We start from the raw sequence: 16,649 nt of genomic DNA, 5'->3' as shown, positions 1-16,649 counted from the left end.
TTGTCCTGAAACGCTGCTCATCCCCTTAAAACAGCATATTTAGCCCTCTGTTTACAGCCCTCTGCTAAAATATTCATTCTCAGTTTCCTCTTGGAATTGATGCTTTGTGGGACCTCCCACTTGTTTATAGAGGAGAAAAAAAACAAGTCTTCCACGAGGCAGGTTTCTGTGTTCCTGTGACGTCACAAAGGGCTGATTTCCAGGACATAGCCCAGAGCTGGATGGACTGTCTAGTTTTTGGCAGTTCACCAAAAGACTGAAGAGAAAAAGTCCATTTTGCTATAAAACTCGACATTTGAACAGAGTTCAAACTGTGTTTGGGAACTCGACATCAATTATGCATCACCGGTGCTGCTGTGGTGATGCTTTTTTGTACCTTCCACATGAGAGAACAAAAACAAGATGGTCCCGAGGGTGTCGACTCTATCATTAGCCGCGGTAAGGCACCGGCGCCCCTTGTGACATCGCAAAGGGACCATTTCCCAGACGGGCGTTTTCCACCTGCACTTTGTGAGAATTTATTCCAGATATTTGCTCCTCTTAAACAGCAATGCGAGGATCCTAAGGAGTTGATGTTATACTACATTTCAAAAGGATGCACTTTTTTTTAATGATTCCTGGAGAGTTCAGTGACAACCTGGAGACTCAGATTGTGGTTCCATTCGTGGTGAAGTGACAAAATCCCGTTCGCCCTAATGTGACATTTCAATCGTGCACTTTCATTACACCCGTGTTGTGTTTGGGCTGTGGGTTTGGCGGCACTCGGTGCTGTGCTGCTCAGTAGCCATGGCCTCCGTCACCCAGTCGGTGGGCAGCCTGCCCGAGGAGCGGCTGACACTCGTCCAGGATGTACGAGCCGGTCGCTGAGTGATGGGAGGCTGTAGCAAAGTGGACAAGTTTTATAAGAGGCCAGAGTGAGCGACGGCGCCGTCGCTGGGCTCTGTTGCCTCTCTGTCAGTAATCAGCGCTGGAAGAGGAGGGAGCCGCAGCTGGCTGGCGGCTCAGCCAGTCCAGGAAGTGAGTCACCCATCGCGGCGCGTCAGGACCAAGACGTCTTTGCGTTCCTCGGTGTTTTACTCACATGGTGTCTCTGTTGCGAAACCCCTTTTTGGTTCTTCTGCCTTTTTATTTTAACGCCTGACAGATGTTTTGTGTCTTCTTGAAAAAAAATGATGATTGTTTTTGCCTGAGGGTTTAGGCCCTGGCCGGATTAGAAACAATCAAAACGAGAATATCTCCCCTGAAAAATCATGACGGGAGCATCATCGGATTAAAGCACATGCGAGTCAAAGTATTGATCGACAGTGTAGAGTGAATCACACGCACACACACACTAGAGCACATGTCACCTATATCTGTAAGTACCAGACACGTCTGACTCTGGGAAATGTCATTTCTATAAAGCCTTCTTCTTCTCTCTGCCCCCCCCCCCTTCTCAGTCGCCGCAGATATCGACCCCCATTTTTTAATTCTGTGGTAAAGCCTCTGAAGTTCCTCTCTAAGTTTAATCTTCCTACTGTCTTTTTTCAGCCTTTCAAACTCTCCTCTCCCAGCGCTCATTCCCCTCTCTATTTTCAAAAGCTTGGATTAGAGTCCGCGTTGCTTCATCCTCAAACATGAAAAAAGGCACAATTCTTTATTTCTGTAGCTCCAGGCTATATTTCGTTTCTTCCTTAGTGTCTCCTGTTGCATGCATGATAGTATATGTGGTAATGTCGTGTTATGTATGAAATGTCGTCTAACCAGCATGCCCTGTGGGAGAACGCTACCCTAAGTGTACCAATACGAGAACGCTTACCAGCACACAAACTATACCTGCGTTCCCATGACAGGTTTCTGCAGAATAAATGCGATATTTCTAAAATTTCGACAAAGTACAATTGCAATTTTCAGGCGTTTCCGTTGAATGGCGTGAAGCGCATAGGCCGTAATTCTTGTGAAATCTTGTGCGACCCCACTTTGATGAGGGTGGAGGTACAAAATGTCTTGTATAAATCTGCATTTCTGAAAAAGTGTTCCCATGACCTCTAAATCAGATATACCTCTATGATATGATGATATACCTCTGAATCAGTACGTCTGAAAAATCACCTCACGAGAGCGTAAAAACATTTTAGCCATATTTGAGAGGTTTTTCGAAGTTTAGGTGTTTCCATGGCCAGTTTTTTATTGCAATGTTCAGGTTTTACGCAATTCTAGGGGTAATTAGGACGCAGCTTATGACTCATACGCTGCAAGACCTTTTACAGTGTTGTCAGCTGTCACTTGAGAATCATTCACATTGACGTTGCTTGGGGAAAAAAAAAAACAGTAGCTTACTGTCTCCCAGTGGTGCCCTGAAGCCCTGGAAAATCTTCCCCTGAGGCATCTCGCGCATTTCAGGAAAAAAAAAAAAAAAAAACAGGTTGAGAAACATTGTGTCAGCTGCTGGAGTGCGATCCCCAATTAAACAGCGTTTGCTCTGCCGCTGTGGCTGCTGTGATCTCTGTAAAGCCTGCAGCTCCCATCCCACCTCCACCTCCACTGTCGTGGATCAATAGCAGCAGTGATTGTGTTGTGCCGCAGCGGCCAGGCAGAGACGAGTCTCTCCTGAAACAAATGAGATGCTATTTATCGAGCGGCGGCGGCGGCGGTGAGTGTCCCGATGCATCGTGCTGCTCGCCAACTGGTAACTGGGGCGCCTCGAAAACCAAAGAACACCTTGGCCTCGCACGCTCTATCGCTCTCTCTCTTGCTCTCTCTCGCTCTCTCTCTCTCTCTCTATGCTCTCCCAGCGCAGAGTCCGTTTGTATTCAAGGCACCGACAGGAGGAGAGCAAATTTACTTTCAAGTGCGGAGCCGGGTCGAGGTGACTCACTACAGAACCAGAAGTGGTAACAGAGACAGATTAAATCCAAATATTGCGGCAAGGTGACGCCAGGATTTACATCAGTGCAAGTCTCTCACCCTTTTTATTCTTTATTCAGATCCCCCTTAGATTCAACAGCTGTGGTCGCAAATCTTCCTGGCGTGCAAATACAATAACATTACAGAAACATATGAACATACACAAATAATACACAGTATAAAAAACTATTAAGTTCACAGAAAATAGAAACACCGTATCTACGTTACCTCAATTCAGTACAAGCATCATTAACCTATCAGTAAAAAACTAAAGCGTAAAATACCAAGTCGGCTGCATGAGTCATAAAACTGACAATAGGTAATTTTACAGTCTATGAGTGCAGCATGCATGGAGCTGCATCAGAGCTGGTCCTCTTCCAACCCTCCTCCTGGCTTCACCAACATAAAGTGCTTGTTTTGGAAAGAATTAAAGCCTGCAGACAAATTGGAGACCCAGTAGTGGCTTCATGCATCAGAAGGTCGAGGATTGGGAATCCATTATTTTGACTTTTTTTCCCGCTGGGGTTAATGGCGCTAATGTGGTGTCACACCGGGAATGAAATAAAGTGGGACGTTAATTTTAAGTGCTACCTTTTTGCACCCGCTGACTTTATTTCCGAGACCCGTCTTGCCTCGTCACAACCTTTTTTTGGAGGGGTGTAAATGAGTTTGTTCTAATGAGGGCTAGATGGAACAGCGATGACAAAACTTTAAATTCCAAAAAAAAAATTTTTTTATTCTCAATACATCAAAAAATAGCCAAACCAGACCTTTGTTATGTCACCTGTAAGATGTTTTACGTGCTGAATGTTTTACTGGCTGATATATAAAGACAAATATTCTACAACAGAAGAAGGTTAGGTGGGGAAGGCAAGCCGCGTCGTCGCCACAAGAGGAAAGAAAGATCTCTCACTGCCGGTCCTTTAGGTGGCGCCATGCGCAGCCCGTCCCCTCGGGGCCTGAACTGAGAGCGCTTTACAAACCAGAGGGAGCCCCGTTTGTGTACAGACAGCGGTGGAGGAAAGAACAGCATACTAATAGAGAGGACGAATGGGAAGGCGGGGGGAGAGAGAGATGGATGAGCAACACAAACACAGGCACAAACTCCGCCCGTCTAACAGCGAGCAGGGTGTGTTGTTTTCACCGCTGTTGTGCTGATGTCGGCTTTTTCTCCCTGAACACAGTGTTCCTACCCAGGGAGTTGTCACCTGGTGGGTTTTTTTATTGCCCCTGTCCCCTGGTCTTTGTGTGAGGATAAACAGCCTGTTCAGGCGCCTGTGGTGAATGGAACCAGTAAACGGGGAGTCAATGAAAACATATTCTCATGAATTGGATGTCAGTAGCTTCAAAAATTCAGCTTTTATTTACTTAAGTATCTATCTATCTATCTATCTATCTATCTACATATATATATATACATATATATATATATATATATATATATATATATATATATATATATATATATATATATACATATATATATATATATATATATCTTGTATATTATTGACTTTTATTGCACTATTGATGCTTTCTTAATCATAGCACTGAAGTGGCTCGACCTATCAACTTTACCTTGAACTGTTATACCTTACAATTACAATTGTTTTTTTTAACTTATCAATACTCAACTATTTTAATACTATAATCTTCATATCAATGTACTTTTTTTTTAACACAATTATAGTAATTCATGATGTGCTCCTACTGCATTTTGCTCTTGCTGCTTTTCTTTTTCTTTTATGTAAAGCCCTTTGAATCGCAGTTCTTGCATGAAGGGTGCTATATAAATACAATCTTACTTACTTACTTATTTACTTACAGTGTGATATCATGAAAGGAGAGCGTTTAAGCAAAAGTGATCTCTAACCACGTATTGAACCAGACACTATCAACAGTGTTGGCTACACCATAACACGTTACGTCACTGTCTTCAATAGCTCGTCATGTGACCTCTTGTTAGGCGTGGCCTCAGTCTCATGATGTCAAAATATTAGCTGAAAGGTGAAGAAGAGGACTGTTTGAAATACAAACAACTCATTGAGCCAGAACATTGAGTGGTTGATTCATGGACCGTGGATGTTCCGCAGCAAGTACTGGAACACTGAACAGTCGTCACAACAGGTCAAACTAAGTTCCCCTGTTAAAGCAGTCGTTTATTTCAGGTGCATTCTTGCTCACAAGTGCTCAAAAGCTCAAAACACATGTGCACTCAAACCTCCTTCGGCTGACGGTGAAAGTGTTCAACGTGCAGAAGACGGAGAGGGTTCAGCCTGCGGGCGGCTTGACCCCTCCCCCTCCCTGAACCCCCCGCACCCCCCACCCTCCTTCTGAAGACATTTATCAGTTTGTCTCCAGCGGGACCGTAATGCAGTGATCCGTGCTCAGCCGGAGCGCCATTATCCATCAGGCTCTGCAAATAGTTCCGGTCTGGAGCTGAAGAGGCTCGAGCTGCGTGCAGATAATGAGCTTAACGCCGCCGGTGCGAGGTGTTGGCGGAGGAGGGCGAGTGCGTCACGGACGTCTCGCCCTGCCAACGCGGGGAAACTTTTTATCGGCCAACATCGCTCCCGCAAACGCGGCGTAATCACTGAATTTTGACTCCGGGTTTCTTCTTCTTCCTCCTCTTCACTTTGCCTTCAGCGTTCTCTCTCTCTTTCTTCCACTCTAGTCTGTTTCTTTTCCGTCTTATCTTCATACTCTATCTATTCATCATCTGTCCCTCTGCCTGCTCTCTCCCATTTTCTTCTCTGTCCTCCTGCCTTGTGTGATTACCGCCGTGATTCTGTGAGTGGCAGCATCACACTGATTGCTCTATGACTGATGCGCTCACTGCCTCCCCTGTGCTCGGCCTTTTGCAAGCCTGGCTTGCATTCACAGCAGCTGCAAGTTAAGAAAACACACACACACACACACACACACACACACACACACACACACACACACACACACACACAGCTTTCCACAGCTGCTGGATCACTCAAGCTTTATTCAGCAAATATCCAATATAAGGCATTTGTCTTTTGTCTTGGGATGTATAGTGCTCGAAAAACCAGCCACTGTTCTTTCAGTTGGGTGGAAACCAGGAAGTAACTGGCACCAGCCAAAATGGAACCCGACTGGTAGCCTAGCTGCGGCTGGAGTTGATTCAATGGCGATAGCTTCGTTTGGCAGTCAGTGACATAAACACTACCAGTCAAAAGTTTGGACACACCCTCTCAATTTAATGTCTTTGACTTTACTGAGGAGTATTAAAGGGTCACCAGGGTTTGAAGTACAGGTCTATCCTACAAAATGCTTTCCAGTGAAACAATTTTTTCCCTCCTATTATGTGTACGTGTGCATATTTGAGCACTGCAGGATTACCTATTTTTCTTTCCCTGTCGTCAGCCAAACACGGCCTGAACCACTGTAGATATATATTTTTGATCCCCGAGGCAGCAGCCTGCAGCTTCCTGAGGGTCTGAGCTGCTGACCCAGCCTTTCAGCGGGAACGCCGGCCTGGCGTGCACTCGGAGCTCGTGCTGCTTTCTTCCCGGTCAGCACTGTGCCACTTTGGAGTAACTAATCTATCTGAAACTGTTACCGCACCCCACCTTCCCCACCCGGTCCGCCGTCGATTACAGTCAGATATCGACTGTAACCTCACCCCACACACACACACTGGTATCAGTGACCAGTCTGTGCTCCTGACATTGATTCATGACCCGGCTCTCCCTCATCCATTAGCTGCCACGTCGTCCCAGAGGTGACGCCGCGTTCAACCCAAAGAGGGGCCGGACCGCCGTTCATACACATCACTGTCAGGCTCCCTTTGACCCCCCCCCCCCCCTTTGACTCCAGAGCAAATGCTCCGTTTTCTGCACCGCCGACGTTTCGTCTGATCGATACCTCATTTTGCCGTACAGGATTCGCTCCTGCGGCGTCGCTCGGGGCCAAATCGTCTTCTGCATGGCTACGTCTTCTAACCTCCTACCTTCTGACGTCCCATGCTGATGATATTTCGTCCTTGCATTCTAATGTCGACACATCACGGGCTGCAGTTCCGCTTCAGCAAAGACGAAACGTCTCAGAGGGCAGCTTGCCGTGACCTTATGAGTCTGTTAAAATCACACTGTGTGCGGCTGACCTCGAAAGAGTTGATGCTCCTCCGTCAAACAATGGTTCTCCCCCTTTGTCCATTAGGGAAGTAATGTGATGGAGGACCAGGACCTGAGAGAGATCGGCATCACCGACCCGAGTCACAGGAAGAAGATTCTGCACGCGGCGCGCTCCTTACCCAAGGTAACACAACACTTGTCTTCATCAGCAAGTTTTGGTCACACAAGCTGCTATTAATAGAAATAGTTCCACCTGGTTCTGTGAGCTTGCTTCTATCAAGGAGGTCGTTTTTAAAAAGCTCAGAAAAGCTGTCCGAACTAGGAGAGGTGGTCAGGTCAATAACCTTCCTCGTCATTAACCGCCTGCTCCTCTTCCTCCTCATCCAGGTGAAGGCTCTGGGCTGTGACGGCAGCTCCTCGCTGTCCTCCTGGCTGGAGAACATCGGCCTCCACGAGTACCTGCCCAACTTCCTGGCCAGCGGCTACCGCTCGCTGGACTGTGTCAAGAACCTGTGGGAGCTGGAGATTGTCAACGTGAGTCACGGTGACACACCGAGGTGGTGGCAGTAGCAGGAGTGTCAGAGGGTGAAATTGGCATTATAGGAAGTCGAGAAAACTCAAATGAAATTTTGACAGTTTCCGCCGCGGAACTTTCAGACTTTCCGCGTGTAAATGAAGAGCAGTGAGTTTCCATTTTTATGCAGAGACGTTTTCCATGATTCACGTGGTTGTGTGACCTAAAAAAAACTTTTTTTTTAAGGGCAAAAACATGTTGAGAATTTGCCCTCTACTACCTTGTGTTCTTCTTTTAGTGTTCACTTCCTTTTGTCTCTCTTTCTTCCAGGTGCTGAAGATCTCCTTGCTGGGCCACAGGAAGCGGATCATCGCCTCCCTCGCTGAGCGGCCCTACGAGGAGCCTCCTGTCAAGCCTCCGCGCTTATCTCAGATCAGGGTGAGGAACCTCAACTTCACCCTTTACAACTTCATCCCAACATTTTAGCCAAGCAAAGCACGGGACAACTAAAGGTCCCCAAAGGTGGCAAAGGTATTCACACAAGTATGGATACTATTGTAAAAAATACTGCTCAGAAAACATGCAGTTATTGAAGCAATAGGTTTGTTGATAAGCAGAGGTACTTTCTTATAATATCTCCCCAAAATATGAGCCACTTTTACATTTAACTAGACAACATCATAGTTCAAATAGCTTCAAGCAACAACAACCTTAATAAATAAAAAGTAAATTACTTTTAAATTTATTGTAAACACAAAAGTAACAAGCATTTTTTTTTCCAGTGCAAGGAGTAGAAAGTACAGGTATTTGTGTACAAATATAGGGAGTAAAAGTAAAAGTGTCTCTTCAGTGCCAAGACCTGCCCGGGTCCCAGTCCTCGTCCCCCCTCAGCCAGATAGACTCGTACTCCGGCCGCTCCATGGACCCCCTGCTGCCCACGTCAGAGCCCGCAAGGAAAAAAGTGCCAGACGGCGACTACGACGGCGCACAGAGATACCAAAGTGAACGGCACAGATCACATGTATGTTATTTATTTATGTTTTTATTCACCACTCATAATACACAGTGTCCAGTGACTGAATGAATGAATTTATTTCCAACATGTATAAACTATGTAGCTTTGTACATGTACATTTGTACATGCAAAAGAAAGAAATAGTAAATAATAATAAAAATAATTAAGAAAAATTAAAAAAGCGAAAACATAACAAAACACAGCACACAGTTCGAAACAAGGAGTAGGACTTTTTTAATTTCCTACCCCTTTTTACCTATTTTTCAAATACATGTATATACCATATACTAAGTTAATGGCAATATAACAATCAACTGTATTCTATTTATAGATTTATAGATTTTATCCCTCATCATCCTCAATTATCACACTTCCTCTTCCATATACTGGACATATAGTGCATACATATAGTGAAGTAAATTGAGGATATACCTATAACAATCTCTTTAATGTACTTTGATTTTGGTTTGCAGGAGTTCTATGAGGGACGGCATCGAGAGCCCCGCCTGACCCTGCGGCCCCCCAGCCTGGCGGCGCCGTACGCCCCCGTCCAGAACTGGCACCATCAGCCGGAGAAACTCATCTTTGAGTCGTGCGCGTACGAGGCCAACGTATGTTCTCATCGCTCCTTCTCACGCCGCGCGGCTTTAATTGCTCCAACAAAACACAAGCACGCACTCATATCCCCTCTGGCTTCCCACAGTATCTGGGCTCCATGCTCATCAAGGACCTGCGAGGCACCGAGTCCACGCAGGACGCCTGTGCCAAAATGCGGGTAGGTTGCAGCTTTGATGAAGTCTGTCGAGCCCCTGTGGCCACACAGTGCAGTGCAGTGCAGTGCAGTGCAGTGCAGTGCAGTGCAGTGCAGTGCAGTGCAGTGCAGTGCAGCGAGGAAGAGTGAGCAGCACATCACTGGTCCATCCTCTCTCACGTGTGTTCTGTTTGCTCCCCCAGAGGTCCACGGAACAAATGAGGAAAGTCCCCACCATCATCCTCTCCATCACCTACAAGGGGGTCAAGTTCATTGACGCGGCAAACAAGGTCAGCCTCCACATCACAGTTTCCCTCTAACTATGTATATATACACTGCACTGAAACAACAAAATAATCATTGGAACGTTTTATACCTAGATTTGAGCCAGTTCACTGTGCTTCTTAACCCAGCATAACATTCAATCACTGACATTTAATTCTATGTTTAAAGTAATTGGTATCTTAATCGAGATGTAATAATCTGCTCCTCTTTCCGGTGCAGAACATCATCGCAGAGCACGAGATCCGGAACATCTCGTGTGCAGCCCAGGACCCCGAGGACTTGTGCACGTTTGCCTACATCACTAAGGACCTGCAGACGAGCCACCACTACTGCCATGTCTTCAGCACAGTGGACGTGGTAAAGGACACCCTCCGTATTCTATTCTTCTTTTCATATATATCGATAATATTGATAGCAATGTTTGTATCGGCATTGATCGATATCCGTGTCATGAGTTCGATGCTGTATATTGGTATCTAGACGTTGTATTTGGGTTTGCCAAAAAAAAATTGTAATATATTTTTTTTTAACCTATCATTACATCAAAATGTAAACCTAAAGAAAAGGCAATGGAATGCAAACTAACCCAAACTAACTGATGCTCTAAGGTGAGAAAGACATTGAATGGTGTGGACAAGTATTTTCTATTTAGCTAAAATGCCCAAATTATGGCTATTTATAACGAATACACAAGTTAATAACACAGTTAAAAAGACTTTAAAACACTTAAAGGTCATTAAAATTAATTCAGATGTATCAAACTGATGATACATCGACCTTACTAAAAAGTATCAGTATCATATCGACATCGGCGATGTTGGTTCTGTATTTACATGGTATTGGATTGATATCCAATCTTACAGCATTGCATACCGCTACTGTTTCTCTTTATCGATTTTAAATGGAAGAAAAGAGAATCCTATTCTTTGTACCTCCATTATGAGTTTCATCTGCCTCCTTGTCCTTGTCCCACCCAGAACCTGACCTATGAGATCATACTGACGCTGGGCCAGGCCTTCGAGGTGGCCTATCAGCTGGCTCTGCAGGCCCAGAGGACCAAGCAGCACCAGAACCCCCCGGCGGGACTGGCTTCAGACGTGGTGGAGACCAGGTCCAGCAAACCTGTGCCCAGACCGCGTGGCAGCGTTCGGAAGTCAGCGGTGAGTTGGGCTGCGAGCAGCACAGAACAAAGAGAATGGAAACTTCTCAAACGCTGTCTTTATCTAAATACAGATTTTGAAAAAAGCCGCAGACGCTGTTGCGCAAGTCGAGGAGAAATACGAGGCTCTTAAAAATGATTTTAGCCCTGATTACAGCCACTTGCATCAACTTCAGACTCACCATTGTAACGCAACTGGACATTTATTGCGAAATGTGTACGTGTTTCAGTTTCGGAAAGGATGGCTCATCACGAGGGCGTCATTACCTCCTTGATTCCACTCAGAAATCAGAGGGAAGGACCTCTCGCTGAGAAGACTTCCCTTCAAATGACATGAATAAACATTGGCTGTATTGTTGCACTTCATGATTCACTGCATGGCAGATATTGGAATTCTGACAGCCATGATGTGATCCTAGTTTGTTGTAGTAGTTTAAGATAATAAAAAAAAAAAGCGTGTGCAAACAGGTCCTTAGTCGGTGTCCAAAAACTGATCATTAAATTCTTAGTGTGAGCTGTCGTTGACGCTACGTGCTTAATCACCGATTAGCACCTGCCTGTCTCGCGTATTTTACGAAAGGTTGGGGTAGATTTCAAGTCTTTAGCCCACAGTGTGGTTTCGCTGTAGTTAGTTCCCACAGTAAGTCAGTAAGTAAGCCTGCAGCGTTTTGGGTTTCATCCTACGGGAACATTAGACAGGACTGAGAGCATTTGTGTCCATAATTACACTGTGATGATGATTATCTGCTCATTTGCATTAAGCCATTAAGGACTCTGCGTGTGTGTGTGTGTGTGTGTGTGCGTGTGTGTGTGTGTGTGTGTGTGTGTGTGTGTGTCTGCGAGAGTGCATGATGGATATATTAATGAGGTCTCCACGCTCCCCCCACCCTCCCAGTGTCAGTCACATGTCTGCAGCTTGGTGAACAGAGTTGTGTAACTTTGCCGTCACTGCCCTCACCCCCCTCTCCTCCTCATCCTTGGCGCACTGTGTCGTTCCTTTTTTAAAGGCTGTGTCCGCTCCTCCTCCTCCTGTCTCACGCTTCTCAAATGTCCTTGACTTTCTCCCTGTCCCTCTGCCCTGCTGTCTGTCTCACCCCGGTGCCGTCGACTCTCAGGACTCTCCTCCTCTGGACAGCCGCTGCTGTTACTATTACACCTGCACCACTCACCGTCCCTCCTTCCTCCCACTGCGCTCTGCCAGCCCTGCTGCACAGGTGCTGCCCTCACATCCTCACCTCTCACCCTGTCGCATTTCCATCACCACCACCACCTATTATTCTTCCTGTTTTTTGGACACAAATACTCCATTTTTGTGCTAATCTAGTCTATTAATCATCTTTTATTTCTTGGTATTTTTTAATTCTATTTTAATGCTTGAACAAGTATGCGCAAATCATTATTCTAGCAGAGCTTTTCATTACTTTGGACTCACACTCCCTCTAGTGGGCGTTTTGTGGCAATACGTGTGTTGTGGCACTGCGGAATTCCCAACCAAGAGGCTTCAGTGTCGTTTGTTTATTTGGACAGTTTCAAGTTATGAGATAACATGTAGGATGTACTTATTTTGTACATTCTGGCACAAAGGTAGACGGAATTCATAATTTCTTAAATTCCTTAAAGACATACATAGCCATGGGTCATTATGCTAAATTCTAGTGATGAACAATATAGAGGTATTTATTTTTTTGGAATGTTTTGTAGTCACTTAATACTACCAAATATTAGACACTTGATCTTTTTCTTTATCTGTTACTTCTCTACAACTACTTGCAAAACGACATGAAAAAACATTATTTTGAAAGGGGAAATTAAATTGAATTATTTGCCACATTCAACTAAATTCATACTGAGATCCAGAAAGCAATTATATCAGTTAAAAGTAAAAACCACCATCGACACCACCTTCACCTGACTCACCAGAGAGGACTTCTGAACCCTTTTACTTCCTGGCCTTCACTGAACAGAATGTTATTTTCAAAGATGTGAACAGCGCGACTGTGGAGTCGAGTTTCAGCCGGTGTGTCTTTGTGTCGGCAGGGCGACATCGCCGAGCAGGAGGGCGACTCTCAGTCCCAGGGCAGCGCCACGTGGCTGGTGGATCCCAAGGAGTCAAAGCGAACCATCAGCACCAAGTACGAGACCACCATTTTCTGAGTGGACCTTTCCTCTCCTGCCCCCATCCCACCCCACCCCACCCGACCCGTGGGCCTCGCCTTGCCCCACTCACCTTCCTTCCTCCCCCCTGTCGTGTGCCTTTCACTGTGACACTCTGGGCCGGACCCCCACCCCCCCCTGCTATCCGCCTCTTCCCTCTCAGCCGCCGCCTGCGTTTCCAGCTGAAAACTACACAGCCTTCCCGACTTTGGTTCAACACTTTCAAAAAATATATATTAACACGACCTTTAAACTTTCCAACCTCCTTCTGCTTGCAACTTTTTTCTTCCTGGTTTACTTTGTATGCCTCTCGAACGCCGTGCACACTGCTTTCCCTTTCACCATCACCTCCCACTATTGACTCACGGTGATAAGTTCTCTTTACTTACTGCATTTTTTCCCCCCTCGGTGCTTTTCCTGCTCTATCAGGCGACGGCCGCGCTGAGGCTTTTCACTTTGGTCTTTCAACCGCTGACTTTTCGGAGTGCTGAGAAAGTCTGAGTCTCTGCGGCCGAAGGTGTCCCGCAGCGCACATCCTTTACCTGGACGGACGTGTTCACTGGGGACTGCAGCTGTTAGAGAAGTGTTGGTGTTGTAGGAGAGAACGCGCCGCATTAGATCGATGGGGGTGTTTTTGCTCAAAGCCAAAGGTGGTTCAGGTCCTAGCACTGTGATAAGGCCCTGTCGGGGCTGATGCTGGTAGCATTTCGAGAGACCTCTAAGGGAATTTGGGGCCAGATATTGGCCTCGCTAAAGAAAATAGACATTGCAACAAGGGCTGGGCAGTTATGGCCAAAATCCCGACCACCAATTGTCCTAAACGACATTGGAAATTCTCAAAATTAAACACAGCCACTCAGTGATTTGAAAACATGAGTTTATTAAAACATCAAAATTTGCAATAAATACACAAATGATAGATTAAAGGGATGATTGGTTTTGGTAAGCTTTTAAATAACCATGGAATTGATAATGATTTGAAATAATGTACTTAAACACATCTCTAAAAACAAAAATACACGTGCAGTTCAGCCCTTCAGCCCTAGTTAAAGACACCTACTTGGGTTTGTTTGTGGCTCAGTTTTTATCATCAGGAACACATCACACATCACACATGCAACTCCTGCCTACACAGTGCATGGATATACACACAATTCTCGTAAGCCAAAGTCATAATTGACACTGAAGTCCAATTAATTTCCCAGCCCTGATGTCAACCATCCTGCAGACTGTCATGCCTTCCTCTGTTGATCAGTCAGAGCAGCATGAGCTAAACCTGATATGTCACGTGGAGTGACTACTGTGACTAAGCACTTTTGCCAAATCCCCAGTTTGTGTGATAATAGACCTTTGATTCTCTCTGCAGCCATCGCTGGCATTGGAAACACCTGCTTTCTCATACCAATAGCTTTTCTTTTCCAACAAGAGTCACTCTTGTTGGTTCACTCATATGCATTTTTATTTTTTTTTAATTAAAGGTCCTGTGTCACATGCACATTGAGATTTTTTTCATCCAATTCGTCATAGTAGCAGAATCACAATATTAGCTTTGAAAAAATGTCTGTAGATCTGCAGAAAATGTAACGTTTGGTCCTCTGCTTACAGCCTCCTACAAAAATACACAGATGTAGCCTCGTACTAAAAGTGATGCTTTGTTGTAGCTTTGTACATGTAGAAGAGGGCAAAAACAGCAAGACTGTCATGACTGATCCAGAACACGGTGGCAGTGTTAGGCCATGGACAACACGGGACCTTTAGTCGCTCCTGTATCTGCAGGTAGTTTCCTGTTAACATGGCCTTCGTGAGAAAAAAAGAGGTCTATTAGTGCTTCTTCTTTTGTCCTTTTTCCATTTTGTCTTCTTTTTCACAACCAAACGCCTTCTCCGTTCACCCTCACAACATGGCCTTTTGTTTATGCCAATCACACCGGGTTAACAGTTAAAAAAGTGATTCATTGTTCGGGTGGTGTCGAAGTTGATGGGGAACTCCATCACATCACATCATGCTTCTCCATTATTGTAACCTCACCTCTTTGTGTGCATGTCTCTGTTTGTTTGTTTGTTTGTGCGTCCCCACCCTGTAGCTGAACACTGTCCCACCCCACCACTAAGAAATGACGGGAATGACCCTCGTTGCATGACGGATAGGATGTTTTTGTTGGGAAAGTGACCCGCTTCCCACGCAGCAAAGTCACACCACTTGTCGGATCGCGGCCAACGCAGGAACCGATGCGAGCAAAGCTTTCCGGCCTCGTCACAAACACGTAGCGCCCTGGTGGTTGTCACAGTCAGGTGTCTCTGTTCTGCTTTGTGTTTTCCCCCGAGTGACCGTTGTTTCCTCCTGACATTGTGGCATTGTAGTTGAAGAGGAAGTGGTCGGAATGAGGAACAGAGTCAATGATATAATAGTAATAGGTATTTTTGTGAACCCAAACAAGACCTCGCACTGTAGGTACACACTCCTTCTTATCCACACATTGTAATATCGATCACAAACATACTGTACATGTGCGACTGTGATAACCAATGTATGGGGTGGTGGGGTGGGGGTCTCAGAACCAAACTCAAAGGGCAGAGGAACTGACACTACAAAGATTGTTTTATAAGAACAATAATATGCGAGGAGGGTGGCTTTTATTTGATTTGAAAGTTTTTCCTCTTTTTTTGGGGTATGTTTTAATTGTATAATTGGACATGTTGCGTGTCCAAATGCTGGAACTGGATGAGGTGTGGTTCACTGGAGTTCTCACTGTCCTTCCCTGCTCCTTTGTTTTGTTAATCTAGGCAAGGTTATAAGCGCCGAAACCTGCCATGCAGGCTGTTATGACTCTTGATATTAGCTTCAGAACAGAACAGTAGGGTGCAGCATGATTCTCCCAGCTAATTCCCAGTGTGTTGACTGCTAATGGTACTCGCTGATGTCTATGTCTAGGGCTCACAGCCAGGCAGGTTTTTGATTTTACTGTTCATCATGCGGTACGTTGTCGGGCCAGTACAACTCTATGGTACACTGTCTTCAGCCTGGTCTGCTTTTGCACACTGCTTAGGATCGGGATTATTCAGGACTAATCTGACGACAACCCCGATGAGAATGATGTTGTACATGAAAATCTAGCGGTCTGTATTTTGATACTTGAATGATTTTTGTTTCTTTTTATAGATATCTCTAAATATATATATACAGGTTTATGTATATGTATGTATAGTAATTTTTTTGACGTTTGTCAAAAGAGAGAAAAGGACTATGTCTTATAAAATTAAACATATCGTGAATAAAATTCTGTGATTAATTAAAAAAAAACAAACAGAAAGGCTGAGAAATCAATGGCTCAGAAGAGGGACCTCACTTCAGAAAAAAAAAAGATTGTAAATAATCTTGGGCTTCCAGTCTTTTGTATGATTATTTTTCATAATTGTACGACTCATAATAAATTGTGCAATTACAAAAACCGTTGACTCAGCCTCTTGTCTTCCTTTGTGTCACATCTTAAACATTTCTAATGTCTTTACAATGTCTTGATTTGTCAGAGTTAAACAAGGTCTGCAGAAGTTGCCTGGACAGAGTGTTTGGGTTACACCCACCTCATCCATTACATCACCACGGATGGATACAAGCGCAGTCTGTGACGGCTTAAGAGAACAGGAAATAAAAGGACTTTGGTCTCGCCAGAAGCATTTGGTTACATTTAAATCCAATTTTGCATGTCAGCACCACTGAGTTTGTTTGGATTTTAATATATTGACACATTTGAATATGAAACCACATGATGATAATCACTCCTT

At 44.9% G+C, this 16,649-nt stretch overlaps 1 protein-coding gene across 9 annotated transcripts in view; it reads left to right on the top strand.

Moving 5' to 3' along the window:
- Nucleotides 1-16,322, top strand: part of anks1aa (ankyrin repeat and sterile alpha motif domain containing 1Aa) — a 64,511-nt gene extending 48,189 nt beyond the window's left edge. For 5 of the 9 annotated variants that reach the window (XM_076042194.1, XM_076042190.1, XM_076042189.1 and 2 more), the window contains 11 exons: nucleotides 7,075-7,173; nucleotides 7,377-7,523; nucleotides 7,834-7,941; nucleotides 8,354-8,524; nucleotides 8,992-9,129; nucleotides 9,222-9,293; nucleotides 9,473-9,559; nucleotides 9,774-9,911; nucleotides 10,532-10,714; nucleotides 11,829-11,927; nucleotides 12,751-13,290. In XM_076042194.1, coding sequence (XP_075898309.1) covers nucleotides 7,075-7,173; nucleotides 7,377-7,523; nucleotides 7,834-7,941; nucleotides 8,354-8,524; nucleotides 8,992-9,129; nucleotides 9,222-9,293; nucleotides 9,473-9,559; nucleotides 9,774-9,911; nucleotides 10,532-10,714; nucleotides 11,829-11,927; nucleotides 12,751-12,867 — 1,359 coding nt within the window. In that variant the 3' untranslated portion in view covers nucleotides 12,868-13,290. Of the gene's footprint in view, nucleotides 1-7,074; nucleotides 7,174-7,376; nucleotides 7,524-7,833; nucleotides 7,942-8,353; nucleotides 8,525-8,991; nucleotides 9,130-9,221; nucleotides 9,294-9,472; nucleotides 9,560-9,773; nucleotides 9,912-10,531; nucleotides 10,715-11,828; nucleotides 11,928-12,750; nucleotides 13,291-14,950 lie in introns of those variants that run through there. The other 4 variants (XM_076042195.1, XM_076042191.1, XM_076042188.1 and 1 more) reach the window with 3 other exon arrangements.
- Nucleotides 16,323-16,649: the final 327 nt, after the last annotated feature.

Source organism: Nelusetta ayraudi, unplaced genomic scaffold, assembly GCF_046127955.1.
Source record: "Nelusetta ayraudi isolate G7.1 ecotype Tasmania unplaced genomic scaffold, CSIRO-AGI_Nayr_v1 ptg000070l, whole genome shotgun sequence".
Lineage (NCBI taxonomy): Eukaryota > Metazoa > Chordata > Actinopteri > Tetraodontiformes > Monacanthidae > Nelusetta > Nelusetta ayraudi.
The sequence above is the reverse complement of the archived record's forward strand: the minus strand, read 5'-3'. Positions and strand labels throughout refer to the sequence as shown.